The sequence below is a fragment of the Rhinolophus sinicus genome, linkage group LG05 (genome assembly GCF_036562045.2).
Source record: "Rhinolophus sinicus isolate RSC01 linkage group LG05, ASM3656204v1, whole genome shotgun sequence".
Lineage (NCBI taxonomy): Eukaryota > Metazoa > Chordata > Mammalia > Chiroptera > Rhinolophidae > Rhinolophus > Rhinolophus sinicus.
Window position 1 is genome coordinate 181,389,515 of NC_133755.1, and position 21,992 is coordinate 181,411,506.

Genomic DNA, 21,992 nt, shown 5'->3' on the forward strand with positions numbered 1-21,992 from the left:
TTACCTATTTTTCATTTGCTAATTTAGTTAGTAACATAACCCAAATAAACAGAATGGAATAGTATTAAAAGAATCCATTTTCCTTGAGTTACACTTCTGACACCAAATGTATGAGTTTTCCACCCCTAGTAGAGGATTAGCAATTCTCTAATCCTCTACAGCAGGGGTGTCCAAACTTTTTTCAATGGTTTTCACCAAGGGCCATATGCGGTAAAATACACAAACAGCCGGGCCACTCACTTGAGGTGAAGTACGTATTGCCTCACCTGGATTATTTCAGTAAACTAAATATAGTTTTGGAATTTGCTGTGGGCCAATTAACTATGGACTGCGAGCTGCAGTTGGCCCACGGCTGCAGTGTGGACACCCCTGCTCTACAGGTACTACCAACTGACCTTCTACAGTTCAATTCAATTCGGACACGAGCTGGAGTGAGCACACCCCACATGTTAAGGGCTCGGGCCCACAAGACTGACCCTCACTTTAGATGCAAGTCCAGGCCACTAAGATTTCTGACCAATCAGCTGTAAAGCACAGGTTCCTAAACCCCATCCTCAGGTTTGATAATGTGCTACAACAGCTCACAGAACTCAGGGACACACTGGACTTACTATTTCCGGTTTCTTATAAAGGATACGCTCAAATGGAAGAGATGCAGAGGGCGAGGTTTGTGGGAAGGGGCACAGAGCTTCCCGCCCTCTCCAGCATCACCCCTCCTAGTACCTTGATGTGCTCGCCAATTTGAAAGCTCTGGGAACCCCTTATTTAGGCATTTCACGCAGGCTTCACAGCACAGGCAGGACTGATGAAACCACTCGCCTCTGCGGATTAACTCCGTCCCCTGCCCCTCTTCCCTCAGGAAGGTCCTGGGTGGGGCTGGAAATTCCAATACCCTAATCACGTGGGTGGTTCCTCTGGCAACCAGACCCCAGCCTCTAAGAGTCATTTAGTAGTATAAACACTTGCATAGTTGTAAGCGGTTTATTATGAATAACAAGACACCTCCTCACCCATTATCATTCAGGAAGTTACAAGGTTTTTTAAGGAACTCTGTGCCAGGAACTAGGTCAAATATCATATATGTCTTTTTTATTATATGACCATATATACTATATATGCCATTAACAGGTAAACTGAGGCATATAAAACATTTGAGGGTTTGAGCAAAAATCAATTTAAATTAGTGCCAAACCAGAAGTGGTTAGGAGGGCAGAAGCCAGGGCACACACTTAAGCAGAGAAGGTGCAGAAGCAAAGCAGGAAGTGACTGAGTGGCGGCAGCTTCCAGCCAAGTGGCTGCCTGAGGGGCTGTCCTCAGCGTGTCCATGTCCTGACCTTGAGGTACTTACAGGCTTAGGTTTGGGGTCGGCCACCTAGGCCGGCAGAGCCACGCAGCCTCAGTCTCCTGGCCTCTTGTTTAATTCATTTAACAACACTACATTCCCAATAATAAGGCAAGTATCAGCTCTGGGTCACTTTTTAAGATATTCTGTGTAGTTACACAGTGTAGGCTTGCAAGTACAATGGGCATACAAATTATCACAGGTTCTATCAGCAGTAATTACATACGTTAGCACAGGATTAAAAAACAAAGTGTGAAAGCTGAATCAGTCGTTACTAAGTACTCAAATTTAATTTGTAAATTTAAATTGATACAGACATGAAAACTTTTAGCTATCTGATATTTAATCCTATATTGAATATTAAATATTATATGGTGTGAAGTGAGCAAAGGATGAATGAGAAAAGCTAAAATTTAGGTGAACTCATTTCAGAATTATGTTCAGACTGTTAGTTTTAAAAGATGATGTGATCTGGCCTTTATTCTCTCATAAGATTTGGGATCACCCCAGAAAGGGAAGATGGCACCATGACACTGATAAGGTATACAGACAGAAACGAGCAGAAGGGGAGGCCTGGTCGGCTGAGAAGGCCCTGCGGCAGCTCCTAGGTGTGTCCAGACCCCGCAGCTGCCCTCACTCAGGGCACTGACGCCTCATTGGCTCAGCAGGACCCCAGCCTCACACGTGCCCTAAATCAAAGGGATGTGTTGTTACACACAGAGAAGGAAGGAAGACATCTGCTCATCGGAGTATGTACCTGTTTACCAGGACCACTTGAGTGGGCTTCTCAAACAAATCATAAAAAGAAAATGGACAGAAACTACCTTTAGAACCTTGGCAGGAGAGAGAGAGAGACAAAGAGCGGGGAGAGGGAAGGCAATTCTACCCACAGAAATCAAAGCCTTCATACAGTATGAGGGGAGCCCCTGCCCCCTCTTGGGATGGGTCAGTGGGCTGCACATCGTGGGGTGTATCTGCCTTTGCTAAGGAACTTCTACGACCCCGCACCTGCACAAAACACCGTCTCTCCACTGAATTCTATCGCTGGAGAAGGCAAAGAGCCCAGCAATGTTATCACGAGCCTTATCACGAGCCAGAAACAAAACCACACAGGGCACACGGTACTTGTGATCCTAATTCTCCAAGCCGTCCCCGACGAGTCCCACACCAGCGGCCATTTGTCCTCGCAGGACCGGCCCCGCGTGGGCGGCACACTCACAGCTCGATGTCTTTGCAGAGCCGCGCCGGGAGGCTGAAGCGCATGAGGCCCTCCCACTCCTCCGCCGTGCACACGCTGTGATAGGACAGTTTCTCCATGGTCACCCGGTAAATGTACTCTGAGTGACGGATCCTGTGGTACATCTGGAAAGCAAACCCAGCAAAGGAACATCAGGTAAATGACTGTGTAAAGACGTACGTCACTGAGGCTCAGGGCTTGGTTTCAAAGGCTCAGAGCACCACTGGATCGACTACCTGTCCACTGACTAATGCCACTCCCCATGTCCGTGCACACTGAAGATACCCACACACGTGTCTGAAGATGCAAACAAACAGTTGTTCAAATCCTATTCCCACTTTAAAAGGCTTATGAAATTCTGCAACAAAAGTCTTTCTCGCAGGCATTTCCCCTGGGCAGTACGATGGCTGAGTATTCTTGGACTCCCAGCTCAGGAACTGTGACAATAAATGCGTTGCTATAAGCCACCCAACCTCTGGGCTTTTGTTACAGCAGCCTGAAGGGACTCAGAGACTAAACCAGTCAAGAGTTCTGTCTGCTATGCCTCCTTTTAAACTATTTGGCTTAATTTTCGGTGACCTCAAAGTCCTCTAGTCCAGGAGTCTCTACACTGATTCTTGTGAAGTGCTTTGTCAGGAAAGAATCCTGGAATGCATGCCTGCAGAATGTACATGCACTGTGCTGATACGTCATTCGCGTTACAAAACACAAACGGAAATGGAAATTTTAAAAAGATAAAATAAAAAGTACGTATTTTAAAGTGTCTATTTACTGAACAAGACTTTTTGTTCTTACTAACTAGGTATTTCAAAATGAAAACACTGTAATTAAATGTTATCAAGTGTCAATTTTTTCCGTTAATACTTCATGCCTGGTTCAGTTTATTTCAATATGTAGATTTTCACTCATACACTTGAGAAAGAGATGCCAAAAAGTTCACGGGGCCAAAAGGAATGAAGGTGTTCCTGGCTGTTCTTAAACCTCCCACTTACAGTTTTGTTCCCTAACCACTAATATTTTTCGTTGAAATTCAGATACATTTGCATTTTCCCCGCTGTCAATCAGTTAATCCTGAAAAGTAATCAGTTGCATCTTTATTTATTATCAAACAGGTTCAAAATCAATGAAACTCTTCACGGAAAATTTTAATCAGTTAAAAGCTGTTTCTTAAAATAAAATTATACAAAATAGTCAATTTCAAAGGAAGGACATGTAAAAGGGAATAAAGAACAGACGGAATAAAGAGAAAACAAAATCATGGTGGATTTACACCTAAACATACAATGTGCATGGTTTAAAGACCCCAATTAAAAGGAAAAAAATTTTTGTCAGATCGAATAAAAAAAGCAAGACCTAATGTATGCAGTTTACCAGAATCCTATTTTAAGGACACAAATAGGGTAAAGGATGGAAAAGATATACCATTTAACACCAGTCAAAAGAAAGTTAGAATGTTTGTATTAATATCCAATAACCGATTTCAGAGCAGACTATTACCAGGGATAAAGAAAGTCATTTCAAATGATGAAGGAGTCAGTTCATCAAGGGGACATAACAGTCCTAAACATGTATGGCCAGTTGATTTGCAGCAAGGACGTGGAGTCAAGACAGAGGAAAACGGGGAGCCTATGCAACAGACGGTGCTGGGACAACTGGGAGCTGCATGCAGAATGAATGAATAAATGAACAAATTAACAAATTTTAATCCTTACCGTGCATCCTATATAAAAATGTACTCAAAATGGATCACAGGTCTAGATGGAAAACTTAAAACAATAAAGCTTCTAGAAGAAAACACAGGAAAGAAATCTTTGCTATAATGCTGGCAGCATGCTCATAAAAGGAAAAAGTGATAAATTGTATTTCCTTAAAACTAAAACTGTTCTCAGACAGAAACAAGACAAGCCGACACTTGGAGCAAATATTTGCAAGTAGCCTATCTAATACATGACTTGTAACTAGAATACAGCAAGAACTACCAAAACTCAGTAACAAAAAAACAAATAATCATAAACAAAAAAATGGGCAAGCAATTTGAAAAGACACTTCACCAAAGACGGAGATAGCAAATGGAGGGAGTGGAACATGCACACACGGCACTGGAAATGTAAAAAGGCACAACCAGCCTGGAAAGCAGTCTGGAGGTTTCTTACACAGTGAAACAGCCCCGAACACATGACCCAGCCTTTCCAAGGGGAAGGGAAGCACATGTCCATACAAGGACTTGCGCACAGACACTCACTGCAGCTTCACCTGTAAGAGCCCCAGACTAGAAATACCTCCATGTGCATCAGCAGGCGACTAAATAGACTGTGGGAAACCCACCGGGGGAATACTACTCAGTATTGGCAAGGAATGAACTAATTATACGTGTGATGCCGCGGATGAATCTTGGAATAATGATGCTGAGTGAAAGAAGCCAGACAGATTTTATGATTCCATTTATATAAAACAATTCTAGAAAATGCAAAGCAATTTGTAGTGACAGAAAGCAGATCAGTGTTTATCCCAAACTGGGGGGGAAGACAATAGGGAGGGTCGTGAAGGAGGGGTTACAAAGGGGCACACGGACATTTGAGGTGATGGGCACTCCGGTATCCTGACCGCGGCGAGGGCCTCACGGGCGGTGGAGGTACACAGCTGTCAGATTGTACGCTCTACAAACACTGGCAGTTTACTGTATATTGATGAACAGCAGTAAAATTATTATAAAATTTCTGCTTTCGGACTTTTTCAAGGTATGTGGTAATTTATATATGTGATGCATGAATTTCAGGAAAAAAACCACATGACATGAGACTACTTGCACACAAGTCATTGCAAAGTGCTCCCTTCATGGCATGAGCTTATTTGGAAAAGCAGTTATTTTCTTGTTCAATGTCCCACTTGAGACGATAATGCAGATTCTGGACAGAGAGTGAACATGAACCATCGACAGGAGTTAGCCGGTGTTTACTGATATTCGGTATTACCTTAAGTCAATGTAATCCTATGGGACAGTTGCTAGCAACAGTAACTACATTGAGTCACAGGTAATACTGCTATCATGCTCGTTAATACCCCTGAGCACTCACACTGCAGTCTACTGAATGCTCTGCACACCTTACTTCATGGAATTCTCAGAAATCCTGTTAGGTACTATATTCCCTTTACCATCGTTGTACAAGCTTATGACCTCCAATGAGAATACATTTTATTTTTATTTATAAACATATTTATAAATTTGTTCACAAAATTACAATGTTTGTAAATCTATAAATTTTTTAAATTAAAATTTTATTTAATTTTATTTTGTAATTAGTGTAGGTAAGTAACATATGCATTTTAACTTTAAGAAACAGTATTGGCAAATTTTATAGCTATTTTAATGCCTATTTTCTAGATGACCTCCAAAATGAATAGAAAATAATATAAAGAGGGATCATTAGTTAATGATTTCAACCTTACTCATCCTGCTGCAATTATTATTGAGGGCAGAAATCTACGTTTTCTTTAAAGTTGATTCTGCATAAGTAATCTATGACTGCTGAGTCCAGCCAGAAGGCACTGACAGGGGGAGGCGGTGCCATTTACTATGACGACATGTCGACCTCAGGCACTGGGATGGGGAAAAGGCCCAGAAGACAGAAGAAACACGACCTGGAAACAGGAGTGTCACATAGTGTATTTCTACCACACGGATGCTAAGAATACAACCACTGATAATTGTGTAACACGGCACGCAACACGGCTTGGCAACCAGGAGTATTCAGTTAATGATGCTTTCAGAGGTTAGCCTGTGGCCTGTTCTACACTCATCTGCACGACACTCAGAGTTGATGGGATTCAGAGGATACCCTGATACCGTGAGCGTCCCCTGCACGCCTGGAGCCCTTCCACGTCCAGCAGCTGAGAGCCAGACCCTAGGTAAACTGCCTGGCTTGCATCGCCTCTGCAGCATGTACGGACTGCATGAGTCTCGGCCAATCCCTTCACTCTCTGTGCCTCGGGTCCCCCGTGTGCATATGTGGATGCTGCAGGATGTCACCCAGGGAAGGACGTGCGGGCTCCATGGGCTGAGAACATGGCCAAGCGGTGCCCAGCTCTCAGTGCTGCTGGCACGCCCACTTAGTCACCTGTGATGATACCAGCACTCATTGCCCCCCACTTGCCTCTTTGTGTTGAATCTGGTGGCCTACTCATGAGTGGCTGTGCTGTGTCACAGGCGCCAGTGAAGCACATCACGTCCCGACTCGGCAGTCAGCACGTCATGTGGCAGCCCAGGACTGTCCACAGGCGCGTATACAGTGCCGACACTGGCGGGCACTGCGAGTGAGGACACTCCTGCTGCAGCGAGCTGATTTTCCAGCTCATCCTCGGGTCTGGGGATCCACAAGACAAGTAACTTCCCTTCTGGGAAAGTCTGAGATATAATGACAGTTGTCCTGCTGTTATCAACTGTGCACTGTTTCCCACTGTCTACTTAATTCACATTTCAATTATAATTCACAAACTATTTGTTAAACACAATTAATTTGGTTCTCTAAATAAATCCTGAAATCCAAGACACACTCTATCCACACAGTATGGAAAGCGCGGAACAAGCAGCCTTGCGCTATTTATTTAGTGGCACAATATAGTGCGGCAGTGGGGGGCGGGGGGGCGGGCCAGCAGAGGCGGTGGTCGCAGTCCTGGGACGTGCAGGCCTGTGGCAGGCCAGAGACTTGGCTGTGGCCGTGGGAGAGGAGGAGCCAAATGGAAAGCCTGGTCATGGGCGTGTGGCCTCCCCCAGGAGAGGCAACTCTAGGTGAATGTAAGTAAATGTCACGTGAATAGGTCAATGGATGGATGAAAGAGGAAGTCCAAGAAAGAAGAGGCCGACCCAAGGAAAAATCAACAGATTAGCACCCCTAAGAAGCGAGTTGATTAAAACTAACCGAGAGCTCAAAAATACACTTTCTACAATCCAGCATTTGGTATGTGACTTCTGTGCCCGCACAGCTATTCTAGTGAATGGAGCCAGAGTGCCAAAGTGCAAAGGACTGAGTTTTTGTCCTCGGCCACACCCGAGGTAGACATGTTTAAGATGTTGTTTCTTCAAGGCTGGCTGGTCCAAGCAAGTACTGTCTACAAACCAGAGAGAATGCTGTCTGTCCATGCTGAGATTGGAAAGTGACAACAGCAGCCCCAAATCCTTGGCTTGACGTGACGCCAAGGGCGGGGGAGTGGGGGGGGATGATTTTTCATGTCATGTTCCTGCTACAAGGACAGACTTGCATTTAGAAGAAAGCCAAGAGAAAAAAAAACACACACACAAGAAAAATGACTCTCAAACTGTGCCCCCAACACACTCCACTGCATGGAAAATGCAAGGACCCTTTAAGTAAGAACTACTGATTTCTCCTCCTCCGTCAATTTAAGTTTTTTGCTTAGGGTAGACATCAATTACCTCCTTCTTGCTGTTCTCCAGTATGCAAATGAGCAAGATCCCAATTGTAAGGAAAAGCAGTTTAGCTGTGGAAAGAACCAACGCGCTGTCTGTGTAAACAATGAATTCAGGTTTTATGAAAATGGCTGTAATGACTATTCATAATAGAGTAAAAAACAAAGGCAGGAAGCTGGAACGCCTCCTGTGGAGTAGGCACTGGACTTAGAATTTCATCCGTATTACCTCCTTTAGTCCCGACAACTCCCTGCAGGCTGGGCAGCACTCCCACTCACCCCCCGAGGAGACAGGCTCGAGGAAACAAGCCACCTTGCCCAAGGTCCACAAGCTGGACAGTGATGAGGCTCGTACTGAAATCATGGCTGCCTAGTTGCAAGTTTGGGTTTTGAACCATACTCAGCATGCTTTCACTCAAAAGTGGTTAGAGGACGACTTGGAGATGGAAAGGCAGAGGGAGTGAAAGGATGGCATCTGAAGGTGAAGCCGCAGCCACTGCAGAGCGTGCCCGGGTGGGAAGGGCACGTTTACAGTCAACCACAGAATGGAGACTGCCCTGCTCTGGTGCCTGAAGACGCGCGCATGTGTGTGTGTGTGTGTGTGTGTGTGTGTGTGTACACTCATTTAAAATTGGTTAGCTAAATAACTGTAGACTGGGCAGGGATTATACTTTTGTATTTTTCATGTAACATAAAAATGCAGTCTAGGAATTGTTATACAGTAATTTCTCCTAAGTTATTCAAATTAAAGATGTGCTAGGGAAAAGTGTGTGTGTGTGTGTGTGTGTGTGTGTGTGTGTGTGTTGTGTTACCATGTTCTTACAAACAAGCAAATAGGTCATTGTTAGGAGATAGCTTTGTCATTACCGAATAATACTCATTTCAGTTACTTCTGAGAAAAGCCTTGTAGGAGACATGCAGAACTCGTGTTCTTTCTGCTCAGCAGCCACTTCATCATCCACAAATGTAAATTTAATTTACATCATTCTCCTTTGAAGTGTACCAAAAATCGCTAAATATATCTATTCCAAACAATTTTTGTTCATCCTGTCTCTGCCCTATCATCTACATTACCTTGTCTATGAAGGTTTTTCTGAAGTCTCCCCCCACTTCTGGCCAAGTTAATCACACCCTCCTCAGAGCACTAACTCTGTATTTTACATATAAATACCTTAGAAACCACGGAATGTATGTCTCTCCTAGAAGAGACCTTGGTGCAGGGCAGAGTCAGGTGAAGGCAGAACACGGAGGCTGGAGCCCCCGAACGCATTCAGATCCAGGCTCCGTCACACACCTGCTGTGGGAACTGGGCAAATGACTTCAACTTTGTGTGTCCCTTTGTTTACGTCAATGGAAATAATAACCACCTCATTCAAGGTTGTTGTGCAACCAACAGAGTGAGTTTTCCTGTGTAAAGTGTCCTGAGCAGTACCTGCTGCAGAGTGAGTGTCCTATGGAATGACAGCAGTCCCTGGTCTGCTCAGCTGATGTCCACCCTCAGCACAGAGGACAGTGCTCGGTCGATGCTGAATTCAGGAATGAGTGTGTCCCTAGTCCACTGGCTTTCCCTTAACAATGATTGTTTTTCTACTCCTTTAATGTTAAATGCTTTCGGATCCAAAATGTACAGAGCTAATCTGTTTTAAAGGACTCCTTTTTCTAGGCAAAACATGTCACAGGTATTACTAGCATGTTAGCTCTATGAAACATACCTAATTGTTTCTTTAAAATCATAGTATGTGGGAGTAACTTAACTGACTGTTGTAATTTAAAAGCCTCTTTCAGTCTTTTTAAATTGGTATCTTTCCATTGATAGTACTAGCAATTATCTGCTAAAAATACAACGAGGCTGATCAGAAACCTGGCCTGTAATCCAATGAAGTGATGGGATCTCACGGAAGCACAAATGGACGAAAGAATAGAGGCACACTGCGCGTTCCTGCGGCCATGCAGCGTGTCGTGTCGCATGGGCAGCACTTAGTCAAGCACGACCACTGGGCTGAACGACACTCAATGCGCCGTAACATGACCACGGTACAAGAAGCACCTTTCGTGGAGGAAATGTGACCTGGTTTAGGACAAGTGATTTGTGCAAGAGTTGAAATACTTTGAATTTCCCAGGACCGACACGCGTCACCTGACGTAAAAGTAGCCAGCAATTCATAGCCGCGTTTCCTCCTGCACAAAGCCTTTCATGTTTATGACCGTCCTCAGTGTGTGCGCATATTCTCCAGAAACAGGGAGGACGCTGAAGGAAAGGCAGGAAGTCTGCAGGTGCTGTGTGGGACCATGCTCACTAAAAGCGGTTTTTCCTCTTTTCATCTGGAGCTTGGGAGAAACATGCTCAGAGCGGCGAAGCAAACTGTTCAGACAACGTCAGGCTGAGCGACAGCATGAGGATTGGAACTCGGGCCATGGCCTCTACCTGGGTGCTCCGTGAACCACCATTTTCATCTGTGGGAGCCTCAGCACCCCACCCCAGAGACCAGCTGCTTCCTCACTGAGCCTGACATAAAATGGGGAGCCGTTTGCTTTTATGTTTAGAAGGACGCTTACTCTTCAACAAACAAGAAGTATGACTTGAGAGATATGCAAAGCGGCTTTTTCTGAATTGGAGCGGTTTTGAAATAAACCCAGCTCCCACTCTTCCTCAGCCCGGAACGCCTGGGAGGGGAAGTGGAGAAGACGCGTCGTCCTGAAGCTGCAGGGTGAGAAGCTGTTACTCTTTTTTTGAGTTGGAGGAACTGTCAAAACAATATCATTTCTACAGGCTTTAATGAGAAGAAACACCGCAGTGAAAAAAGCCAAAAATTTGGTAACAAACTCCACAGAGAGCTGGAGCGCTGAAGCTGCACCACGCAGATGTCACCATGTACCTTGAAGGCAACCAGCCCTTTGTCCACTCACCCCGAGGACAGGAGGGCATCACGTCCAGGGCGAGCCAGCCAGGGGACGACGTGACACGGCTGCTGGCACATACACTACCTGTCACTGTTGGGAGCAGAAACAGTTTCGCAGTGTTGAGAAAAACTGCAAGTTGCTCCCAATATCAACTAATTCCAGAGATTGTACCCTAAATAATTTACCTAAAAGAATCAATGTACAAACAGGATGTCTGTGAACTTACTCACGACTTTCCGAAGGAGTGTTATGTCTATCATATTAGTTTAGTATTTAGTTTGGGATAATCACGGGTTCTGACTGAACCCAGGTTTTACGATGCAAAAATCCTGGCTCAGAAGAGCTTTGAACCCACTGGAGTAGCTCCTCTAATAACACAGTAGTGTTTACATTGGCATTTATGTATTCTTGGAAATACAATCAAACAAAGGGACATTTTAAAGTATTGGCATTAATGAGGTCTAGTAGTGTTTTCTAAAGTTTCCACAAAACATTAAAGATATAGACCTAAATAAATTTTCAGCGAATAGATCATTGAAAATAATTTTTGGTGATGGAACAATCAGTATTTTTTGGCATCTTAGCTCAGGTGGAGTTCAATTTAAGAAAAACTACTATATATTTGTTTTAATTATAGTTGATATATACAGGGATGTAAAGTACTGCATAAGGAATCTAGTCAATAGGACTGTGATAGCTCTGTATGGTGTCACACGGGTACTAGACTCATTGGGGGGATCACTTTGTGAGGGGTGCAAATGTCTAATCACTATGTTGTTTTGTGCACCTGAAACTAAAACAAGCAAACAAACAAAATTTCTGTACTAAAACTCTTCCTGCTCCCATCTACTAATGAATAAAAGCAATTCTTACGGCTTCCTTAAACATAGAAAGAACAAGTAGGCACAAAATTGATGCTGATCGTGGGAGCCAGCTGTCTCAATGTCAAAGAACAAAGTTCCAAAGATGGAAATGAGACGCTAGAAGGAATTGTGTGGTGTTAGATTGTAGGTATAAATATGTAGCTCAGAGAGAGAAAGAGAGTATGGATATAGAGACTTATGTGGAAACTTTTTCCTAAAATAGTGGAGGAACCTGGCAGCCACCACCCTAACCGGGTGAGAAGAGTTACCATTACCACAAATGGGATGTGCCTGCCTGCAGGGGATGCAATGACAACACATCACTCTGTGATATTTCTGCAAAATTGTACCTTTCAAATAGTCATGAGGAAACACCAGACAAAACCAAATTAAGAAACACTCTGTAAAAGAAATGGATATATGCTTCAAAAATACCCAGGCCATGAAAGACAAAGGGTAAAGAAGGGTCCCAGATTAAAGGAGACTGAAGAGGCCTAGGGATTAAAGTGCCTACCACCTGCTATGGGCTGAACTGTGTCCCCCAAAGTCAGATGTTGAAACCCCCAGCACCTCAGAATGTGATCGCAATTATAGATGGGCCTTAAAAGAGGTACTTAAGGGAGAATGAGGTCAACAGGACGGGCCCTGATCCGACAGAACCAGAGTCCGTATACGAGGGGATCAGAACACAGACATGCACGAGGACCGACTGCGTGAAGACGCGGAGACAGAGGCCCCTCCAAGCCCAGGAGAGGCCTCGGGGACTGTCCTTTAGCTCACCCAGCCTGTGGTGTCTGTTACCGCAGCCCTAACAAACGCATACAGTACCGATGTGAGTTTCTCCATTCTTTAAATTATGCAGTGGAAAAATAAGATGATATCCTTGTTTCTGGAAAATGGAAACTGAAGTGTTTAGTGGTTATAAGACATTTTGTCTGAAACATTCTCAACTATACCAGAGAGAGATGGTCTCTAGAATGAGAGTGCGAGGAGAAAGAAAGAAAGAATTATCCAAGCAAAAATGGTGACATATTAACATCTGGGGCACATGGGTAAAGGTATGAGGGAATTCTTTGTTCTATTTTTGCACTTTTGCTTTCTGTCTGAAATTCTTTTCAAAATAAAAAAGTGTAAATATCTTATGCTAAACCTAGTTTCATTCTAACAATAGGTAATATTTATGAATGGGTATATTAACTATTTTTGTTTTAAGCTATAGCTATCTTATTAAGAAATAATAGTTTCCAATCACTTGTACTTTTTAATTTTGATAATTATCAAAATTTCATAACATAGTTGCTTTGATCATATATATGTAAGACTCATGTAATATACTAATATAACTGTATACTATCACATATATACCACAACCTAAAATTAATCTTTAACATATTATGAATGTCTGTTTTAGAATATTATCAGGGTAATTAATAAAATACTTTAAACTGTAAATATATTATATTAGAATAAAGTTTTGTGGCATAACAGAAATACATGTTCGGAGAGACAAAAGAATGATGCTAAATCTTCCAATCAGAAGAGCCTGTCATTGTATTTTTTAAATGCATTATACAAGTATCAAGACACTACAGCACCTAGATTCCACTGGACTCATTTAAACAATGATGAAAATCAACATACAGAATATACTGGAAATTAGCTTTTTTGCAACTTTTAATGCTTGAAGCAAAAAAATATTTGACAATTGTATTAGTTTATTTCCAATGAGATAACAACAAATGTCCCCAAAAGAGGGCCCCATGGTGACACCAAGGGGGGATGGGTGCTGAGTTACAAATGGTTGTCTCTAATCACTAGATGCTATTTTTTGCCATTTTTGTTTGTAGCCATCACTCAGCTGTTCCCAATCATTATAAGGTTACTCCTGTGGAACTTGGTTCTATTCCCGAAAAGGCAATTCCTCTAAATTATTAAGGTGGTAACTACCCCTTATATTGATTGAGCTTAATAAAAAGGTTAATACAATTTTCCCTAACTTCAAAATTCCAGTAATGTCACCAGATGATTACTAGAGTTTAGAGAACATGAAATGTTCAACTCGTTTAAAATCTAAATGATGATAAATCCAACTACTTGAAAATGAGACTTCATAAAATAAACAGAAGCTCACTTTATTATTCAGTAAACAGGGTCGGACTGCAGTGAGGATTAAATGAGTAACACCTATCACACATCTGACAAATGTGCTAAGCAGCTGCCTCGTGTTTCCTCACAAAGAAACTTTCTGGTTGGTGCTAACTATGAGTCATTACTACTTTTGTACGAGAATCACAAAGAAGGTACAGATGACAAACAAGCAGGGTGTAGAAGACATTCTCCTTATTCATTTCAGTAGGTATTATGAAATAGAAACCTTATGCTTGAACATTTTACCTTTATTTAACTTCACATTTCTTTTCTACAAATTCACACTAGGAGAGTTGATTTCTTGCAATGCATTTTAAGGCATTTTCTAAAATGCGTGCCACCAGGAACCAGTTTCTGGTTTACGAAGGCATCTTACATGGGAGGAGAAAACTGAAACTCCGTGGCTTACAGGCTCTGACATCACCATCGAGCAGGGAGAAGGGCAGGGGGGGCTGTCACTCACGCTGGCAACATGACCATCGAGCAGGGAGAAGGGCGGGGCGGGGGCTGGCACTCACGTTGGCGCAGTGTAAGGCGAGCGCGCAGAAGACGGCGAACATCTTGAAGTTGTTCTCGTCTGTCTTCGAGAAGGCACTGCCGCTGATCTTGTTCACCATTTGCACCACCCCAATCACGCTGCCCCGACTCACGATGGGCATGCACAGGATGTTGCGGGTGGTGTAGCCCGTGTACAGATCCACCTCCCTGCGCGAAGGGTCGGGAACGAGCAACACGAAAGGAAAAACCAGAAGGAGATGAACTACACGTCCGATCATCAACCTCAACTCAGTTTGTAATGTACGTGCTTCTATTACAGACACTGTCGTGGAACTGTCAGCTTCCACATTCAGGACGACGTGACATTTGAAAGTGTTTTATTAAAACCTTTTCAAAAATATTCTAACCAATTTGTTCTTTTGTTTTCAAGAGAGTTTTTCAGAACCGTGTCTAGGAGGCTTTCAGCTTGTTGTACGGTTTGAGTTCCAGCATTACTAACAAAATACAGCTGTGGATTCAGAGAGGAATATCGTAAATTTGGGAAACTAATATGTTCCTTTGAATGTGGTTCTCTTTATGAGCGATGTAACTTGCTTCCCAAACCTAAATGAGAATGAGCCCTTAAAAACTCAGAGCAGGGGTCAGCAAACTCTACCCTTCGGCCAGAACAGCCTCTCCTGTTTTTACACAGAGCTTTGATGGAGCACAACCACCTTGGTCCTTCAGGAACTGCCACCACCCTGCAGCAAAGATGGCTGGCCCGGCCTGGCTTTACAGCGCTTACTATCTGATCCTTACTAGGAAAGGCTCACTGACTCTGATTCAGAGGAAACAGGTTGTGCAAACAAGACCAGTTCCACAGGAGCCACCATAGAGTGAAAGGGAGCCAGCTGGGTGGCAGTCTGGAGCCGGGCTCCTTCCCCTGACACTGGTGTTTTGGGGCACAGTCACGCTGCTGGTGTCAGGGCTCGGCCCTTGTGATGGCTGCGCAGTATCTATGGTGTGGATGCGTCACACTTTATTTACCCACTCACCAGGTAACGGACATCATTATTTGGTAACAGCCAATTTGGGGCAATTGTGAATCATGCTGCTTTGAAGGTTTGCACACATCTTTGTATTGACACGTTAGCATTTTTTGTGGAGAAAAACTTAGGAGTTGCGCTGACTGAGTACAGCAAGTGTGTGCTTAAATTTACAAGAAACTGAGAAACCGTTTGCCAAAGTGGTTGTACCACGACACGCTCTCATCCGCAAAGTATGAGCATCCTGGTTTCCCCACATCCCTGCCAACTCTTGCTAGTGTCGATCTTTTAAAATTTTAGCCATTCAGGTTGGTGTGTAGCAGTGTATCATTGTCAATTAAATTTACATTTCTCTCACATCAAAGATCTTGTGTTATGTTTAACGGCCATTCATGTATTTTCTGTTGTGAAGTGTCTGCTAAAATCTTGTGCCATATTTACTAAATTGAGTTGTCTTATTATGCTGGAAGAATTGCTTATATATTCCAGATACAAGTATTTTGACAGATACATGTTTTGCAAATATTTTCTCACAGTCTGTTACTTGCCTTTTTGGGTTCTTATCATAGGTATGGATCTAAGAGTTGACCCACACATTTTTCCATATAGGTTTTACGTAAGGATATATAAATATTTTCAATATTTAAGCACTAAACTAAGAAGTTTGTTTTTTCCAAAAAAAAGCCAAACCCTGATATTTTCAGCACGTTCTTTACTGATAAAACATATTACTGGGACATATCTGTGTTTATATACAACATGCATACATCTGACATCAGTCAAATACCTGATAAAACTTCCTATTACTTATGTAATTTAACTATATCTTAAAATAAACCAGATGTTTGAAGTAACTGGATACTGTGGTCAAAATATCTCAACTATTACTCCCTAACAGTCATGGCATTAATCTTAAGACTCAATTTCTAGAGATTTATTAAAATCACATTTATATAATTTGGTTTCTAGTTCTCCAAAGAAATTCAGAACAAAACGAAATCTCTGTGAGCCATCCAAATCCAACTTTCATAGTATCTTATGAGAGCTGCAACGTTTTGAGTTCCCACTTTGTGTGTCACGTCAAGTTGACAGACATTTTATGGATATTTTATCTAATCTTAGGAAAAAAACAACTACAAAATAGGCATTGCCGTACCCATTTTAAAGATGAGGAAACGAACGCTCAGAGAGATGAAGTAAGTTACTCCAGGTCAGTCTAAAACTAATAAATGACAGAACAGGGATTCAAAAATAAGTACTTTTATCACTATGTGCTACAGCCTTTTCGAATATGGTTTGATGGAGAACATGCTCAGGACAAATGATGCCATATAATAAGAAAAAGCAGCTTTATAAATTGAAACTCTTGCTTTTTAGTTGCTTTTTACGATATTTTAAACATCTAGAGCTGGATATCACAAATAGTTTAGCATCTGTCATTTTATAAATCTCTGAAAACACTGACTACTAAGCGAGTCAGTTCAAAGCAAGTATAACAGCACCAAGGAGGCAGGAACGGGTTGAGCTGGGCCTCGGGGAATCGGCTCCACCACTGAGGTCTCGGCTGAGCGGGACAGGAGGCGAGAAAGGAGTGGAGAACGTGCATTACTCTTTACCTGTTGAAGCGTGGGTCTGCATAGGCATCTGGAATGTTCAGGACTTCCCCTGTTCTTGCTACTTGACCAGCAATTCCTTTCTCTATTGAAAATCTGCACGTATAAAAGACAGGGACATGGCAATTAAAATGAAGATGTAGTGAAATAATTCGAAACATTTCACTGCCACCAAATACTGAATGAAAAAGCACTGTTGCATTTTTAAATGCTTGCATTAACTTCACACTTACATACTCTAAATCACCTTATTATTATAAAATATGCAAATGTAAAGCAGAGCATCATCTCACAGAAATCACATGGGACCTCTGTTTTAAGATGTAATTCACAATATATATATTATCCTGAATCACAAATTGAAATTGAAAATTAACTAGCATTGTCCTGCACCGACCAGTTATCTTTATGTTTGCAAAGTACCTTGTAATTTACAATATGCTTCAACATAAGTTTTTGCAATTAATTCTCACTGTGGTATGAACTGAGGCCCTTATGAGTTCAGCAACTTGCTGAAATTCCTAAAATGTTAGTGGCACAATAAAAACAAGAATGCAGGTCTGGACTGGTGTACTTTCTACCACAAACATAATCAAATTCACAGGTCATGTCTGGTCTTCAGAGACTATACAGGACCAGAATTTTGAGGCATTTGCAACACAAATACTATATAAAAATAACACAATTTACAACTTCTAGTATTTTTAGTTCTTTAACTTGCTAAATTTAAAAAGTCAAAACACAAGCACTATCTGAACATAATTCAGTTTTGATACCTAGTATCAGCATTTTCTATTAGAAATATTCTCTCATATTTATAGTTTTTCATTACAATATTATCATCAGCCATGCATTCATTTTGAAATTTAGTTAAGAAAAGATGTCTGAAATCCACAATACCTACACAGTTCAACAGCTGGGAAGTAACATCCATAATACTACATTTTCAACATTATAGGAGATAATCATTACTGAAATGAAGCTCCAGCCTAAGGGTTTTCCCTCAGGGAAATTCGAAAGGGAATTGATACAAACTCTAAAAACGGAACCTAGCGTTGCATACAATCAAAGCTGTAGTCACCCTGCTTTCACTGTGCTGTGAACGACATGAATGCAACAAGGTGGAGTGCCGTGAGCAGTCCCAGAACCCACTGCATGATCTGTGCGTGGTTTCTTGGTGTGAGGGCAGCCTGGCTGGAACCACTCCAGCTCTCTCTGCTTTGCCTTCTCTGGTCCTTACACAAATGGTTGGCATCAAGCAGTCAGCTCAGAGAGCTCCAGTCAGCCACCTTCCCCTCACTGCTTCTCCCAGGCTTGTGAACACAGGCTCCCAGGTATTATCTTCCAAAGGAGATCAAGACCAGCCCTGTGAGGGAGCACTTGACCTTCAGCAAGAGAAAGGACCTGACCTGTGTAACCTATATGAGTCTCTCCTGACTGATCTACTGAGATCGAAAACACCAACCAACCCAAAACAGAGCAACTAAGGCAAAACAACTAAATAGTGTCTGTGAGTCAGAGCTCTGTGAGTGTGGCCTGCAGGGTTTATCAGCCTAGGCTGCTGGAACAGGAAGTGCCCAGTGGGGGGCAGTGGGGAGACCTGGTCCTAGGGGACCACTGTTTCCATCACACCTGGTTCCTCCCTTCACAGGACAGAGGCCCGACCGAAGAGCACGTCTTAATGAATGAATAAGGAAGAGTGCTTCACTAGACTGCTGTGACTACAACACTTTAGAGCGTTATGTGGAAAATAGTTCAACAAGACACATAAAACAAAAGGAATGCCAATGTCTTAAAGAAATTCCATTTTTGAATGTTAAGCTGGATTCTTAAAAGTTCTGTGACAGTGCCCCTTGCAGGTGTTCCGACTGTGACCTGATGGAGCCACCATGCCTCCACCAGCTGAGCAAACTCTGTTCTGCTCCTTTAAGTGACAAAAGATGCCACTTAGAGAATGAAGAAGGCTTTTCTTTTGAGATGCAACAGAAGTGCGGAACGTGACTGATTCAACCCACTGCTCAGTTACAGAATAATGTGCTGACGTCATCAAGTCCAGCTGGCAAGTTCCCACCACGGCCTGGACTGAGACAGCCCCACTGGCTGGGGAGGCCCGGGCGCCGGACCGTGGAAGCACACCCTGCTCCTAGACCCAGGAAAACCTGCCGATGCTAGGTGGGCACACCTTTACCTACCTGGGAAGGACTAGTAAGGTTTTCCAACATGATTTCCAAAAGGACCGCCTCCGGAAGACGGCATTTCCAGGAGTGACGCCAAAGCCTCCTAGGCGCGGTTTCGCTGGCACTGCAATGTCATTCCCAGAAGTACTACCTTCAGGAGGCGGGTCCTGGTGGGAATGATATCACAGTATGACAAGTACTGTCAGCACACCTGTGAACAGGCACAGAGAAGTGGGTAACAGAACACCTGCACAGCTGCCGGCACAGCGCACGGCGTCTACTCCGGCTGTACCTTATCTCCTTGGTCTTCTTGAAGATCGGTTTTCCTTCCTTCTCCTCCCCAATATCAAAGAGGTCTGAATACAGCTCCTTGTTCTTGTGGTCGACCTGGAAAAGTGCACAACGGTCTGCGTTCACCAGGTTTTTTGCATAGATCTAAAAGCAAACCATAAAACAAGAGTAAGCCAAGGAGAAATTCAAAGTTTACTTTATCAGAAAGAAATATTAACTTCAGCAACTCTCTAATTCGGTAGGAAATTAGTGTTATAACTAAATTAGTAAAGGAATATAGGTACGACACTACACATAAGCCACTGTTACTATACCAACAGTGGGAGAAACCATCCATGCCACGATGCTGGATGGTAAAATCCACTTGACCTTTGAACCGACCCCCAACACAGTAGACAACGATGTATTAACTTTTGATTCCCCCAAAACATAAGCACACCAGGTGTCCCTGGGTATCTGCGGAGGAAGGGTTCCAGGATCCCCTGCAGATGCTCAAGCCCCCTAATAAAATGGTGTAGACCAACGCGTGCAGTCATCCCTCTGTGTCTGCGGACGCCCAGTCGTGGACAGAAAACAGATCAGATGTTTACTGAAGACAATCTGTGTTTAAGTGGACCTGCGCAGTTCAAACCTGCGTCGTTAAGGGGCAAGTGTACTACAACGCTTCCGGAAGGGCTGGAAAGCAGCCAGTGGCCTGAGTCCCTAAGAGGCTTCCTCCCACCCAGACCTGGCTTCCAGACCTCCCAGCCCCCCCGACACCCTCATCTGAGCCTCTGTCTGCTCTCGGGGCGGCTTCCATTCTGAGTGGTTGGTATGTGACATGCCAGCTGTAAAAAATATGAAATATAGCCCCTAATGAGACATACAGTGTTCATATGTACATTAGCTGCATTTTATTTGCTGCACTATCTAATATTAATGTGTAACAATTATTAAGAAGAGTTTAGTACACATCAGACATTTCTTATACACTTTATGTGCATTAATTCCTCTGAATCCTCACAATAACAATCTGAAGTCAGGAAAAATGTTTATCTCCACTGTACCTAGTATTAGGGAAATTGAGGCACAGAGAAGTAACTTGTCTACAATCACATAGCTAGTAAATTTGAACTCATCCCAGCTGTTCCAATAGCCTATGTTTTTATTATAAATATGCTTTTCCATTTCTGAATGGGAAACTGCATTCATTTCATCATTCTTCTGTTTATCAATTTCCTTCAATAAGCATTTCTTTAATGCCTAACACACCCACCGTCCCCAGTGGGGTGGGACTGCGGTTATCTCGTAAATACCGTATTTACTTATATTGAGGAGTCTGACAACCTCAACCCTCCAGATGACAGACATGAATCAATCCTTCCTCAGAGAATAACAGGCATCACGAAGCCTGTGCAGCAGGGCCACGGGCCACCCTGGGGCCATAGAAAACTCTAGAAACTCATTTAGTCTGCCTTATAGATTCACGCAGAGGACTCAGGAGGGTCAGGCAGCCCATGCGGTGTCCTGGTTCAGTCTCAGCACGTACGCTTGTCTTCACTGCGAATGTAAACGCACTCATTCACTCAGCAAACGCTGGCTGTGCCGACTGTGCAGGGCTGATGACTAAGTGGGTGGCAGAGGAGCAGAGCTTCCAGCTCACTCATCCCCCATCAGCCTGTGAGCTCGGTGACAGCAGAAAGTGCTTCTTTTCTGCACAGGATTCCAAATGCTGAGGACGGGCCCAGAAGAGAGGTCGACTAACTGGAGCCCACAGGCCACATCCCGCCCATGGCGGGCTTTCGTGAATCACGTCTGAGCGGGACAGAGCTGTGTTCATGCCCGTACAGCTCCTTCATGCACTGTTCATGGTGCTGCATGGGCAGAGGTGAGTAATGCAATGGAGTACGACTCGTGAAGCATGGCCCATGAGGCACATTTGGCCCTTTACAAACATGTCTGCCAACCTCAGGTGACATGTCCTTTCTCCTTCACCTGAGAACTCTCAATTGATATCTGAGGAAGGGACAACAGCCTACAGGTAGGGAGGAAGTGATGGGACTGTGCTGTTGGCAAACAAAGAAGAATCACCCATCAACTTGGCAAATTCATGAGGTCTTGAATTATTAAATAATAATGATAACCTTGTACTATTAACGATTAATTATATGCAGCAGAAGTTGCATCTCTAGTGCCCAGGGCCGTGTTAGCTGCTTAATACTTTGGCACATATTGATGCTAATAATTGTAAAAATATGGATGAAATGAACAATTTTCTAGAAAAGGGAAATGAATTTAGGAGCTGAAAAGTCAAAATAGAACCAGAACTATAAACAAAATTGAAAAATTGTCAAAGAATTATCCCCAGAAAAGGCATCAGGTCCAAATGATTTCAAATATGAATTATTTAAGAATATTCAACAAATAAATTCCCATCCAATTTAAACTTTTCTAAGTCCAGTTATTTTTACAACCTCTGCTATACCATTGATATTGA

The 21,992-nt window shown here is 43.0% G+C and overlaps 1 protein-coding gene across 7 annotated transcripts in view; it reads right to left on the minus strand.

The window, feature by feature from the left end:
* PDE10A (phosphodiesterase 10A) overlaps positions 1-21,992 on the minus strand; it is a 475,662-nt gene that overhangs the window by 43,042 nt on the left and 410,628 nt on the right. For 6 of the 7 annotated variants that reach the window (XM_074333807.1, XM_074333806.1, XM_074333805.1 and 3 more), the window contains 4 exons: positions 19,518-19,660; positions 17,052-17,144; positions 14,431-14,617; positions 2,562-2,704 (listed from right to left, as the gene is read on the minus strand). In XM_074333807.1, the coding sequence (XP_074189908.1) occupies positions 2,562-2,704; positions 14,431-14,617; positions 17,052-17,144; positions 19,518-19,660 (566 nt within the window). The remainder of the gene's footprint in view (positions 1-2,561; positions 2,705-14,430; positions 14,618-17,051; positions 17,145-19,517; positions 19,661-21,992) is intronic. The other variant, XM_019749831.2, reaches the window with a different exon arrangement.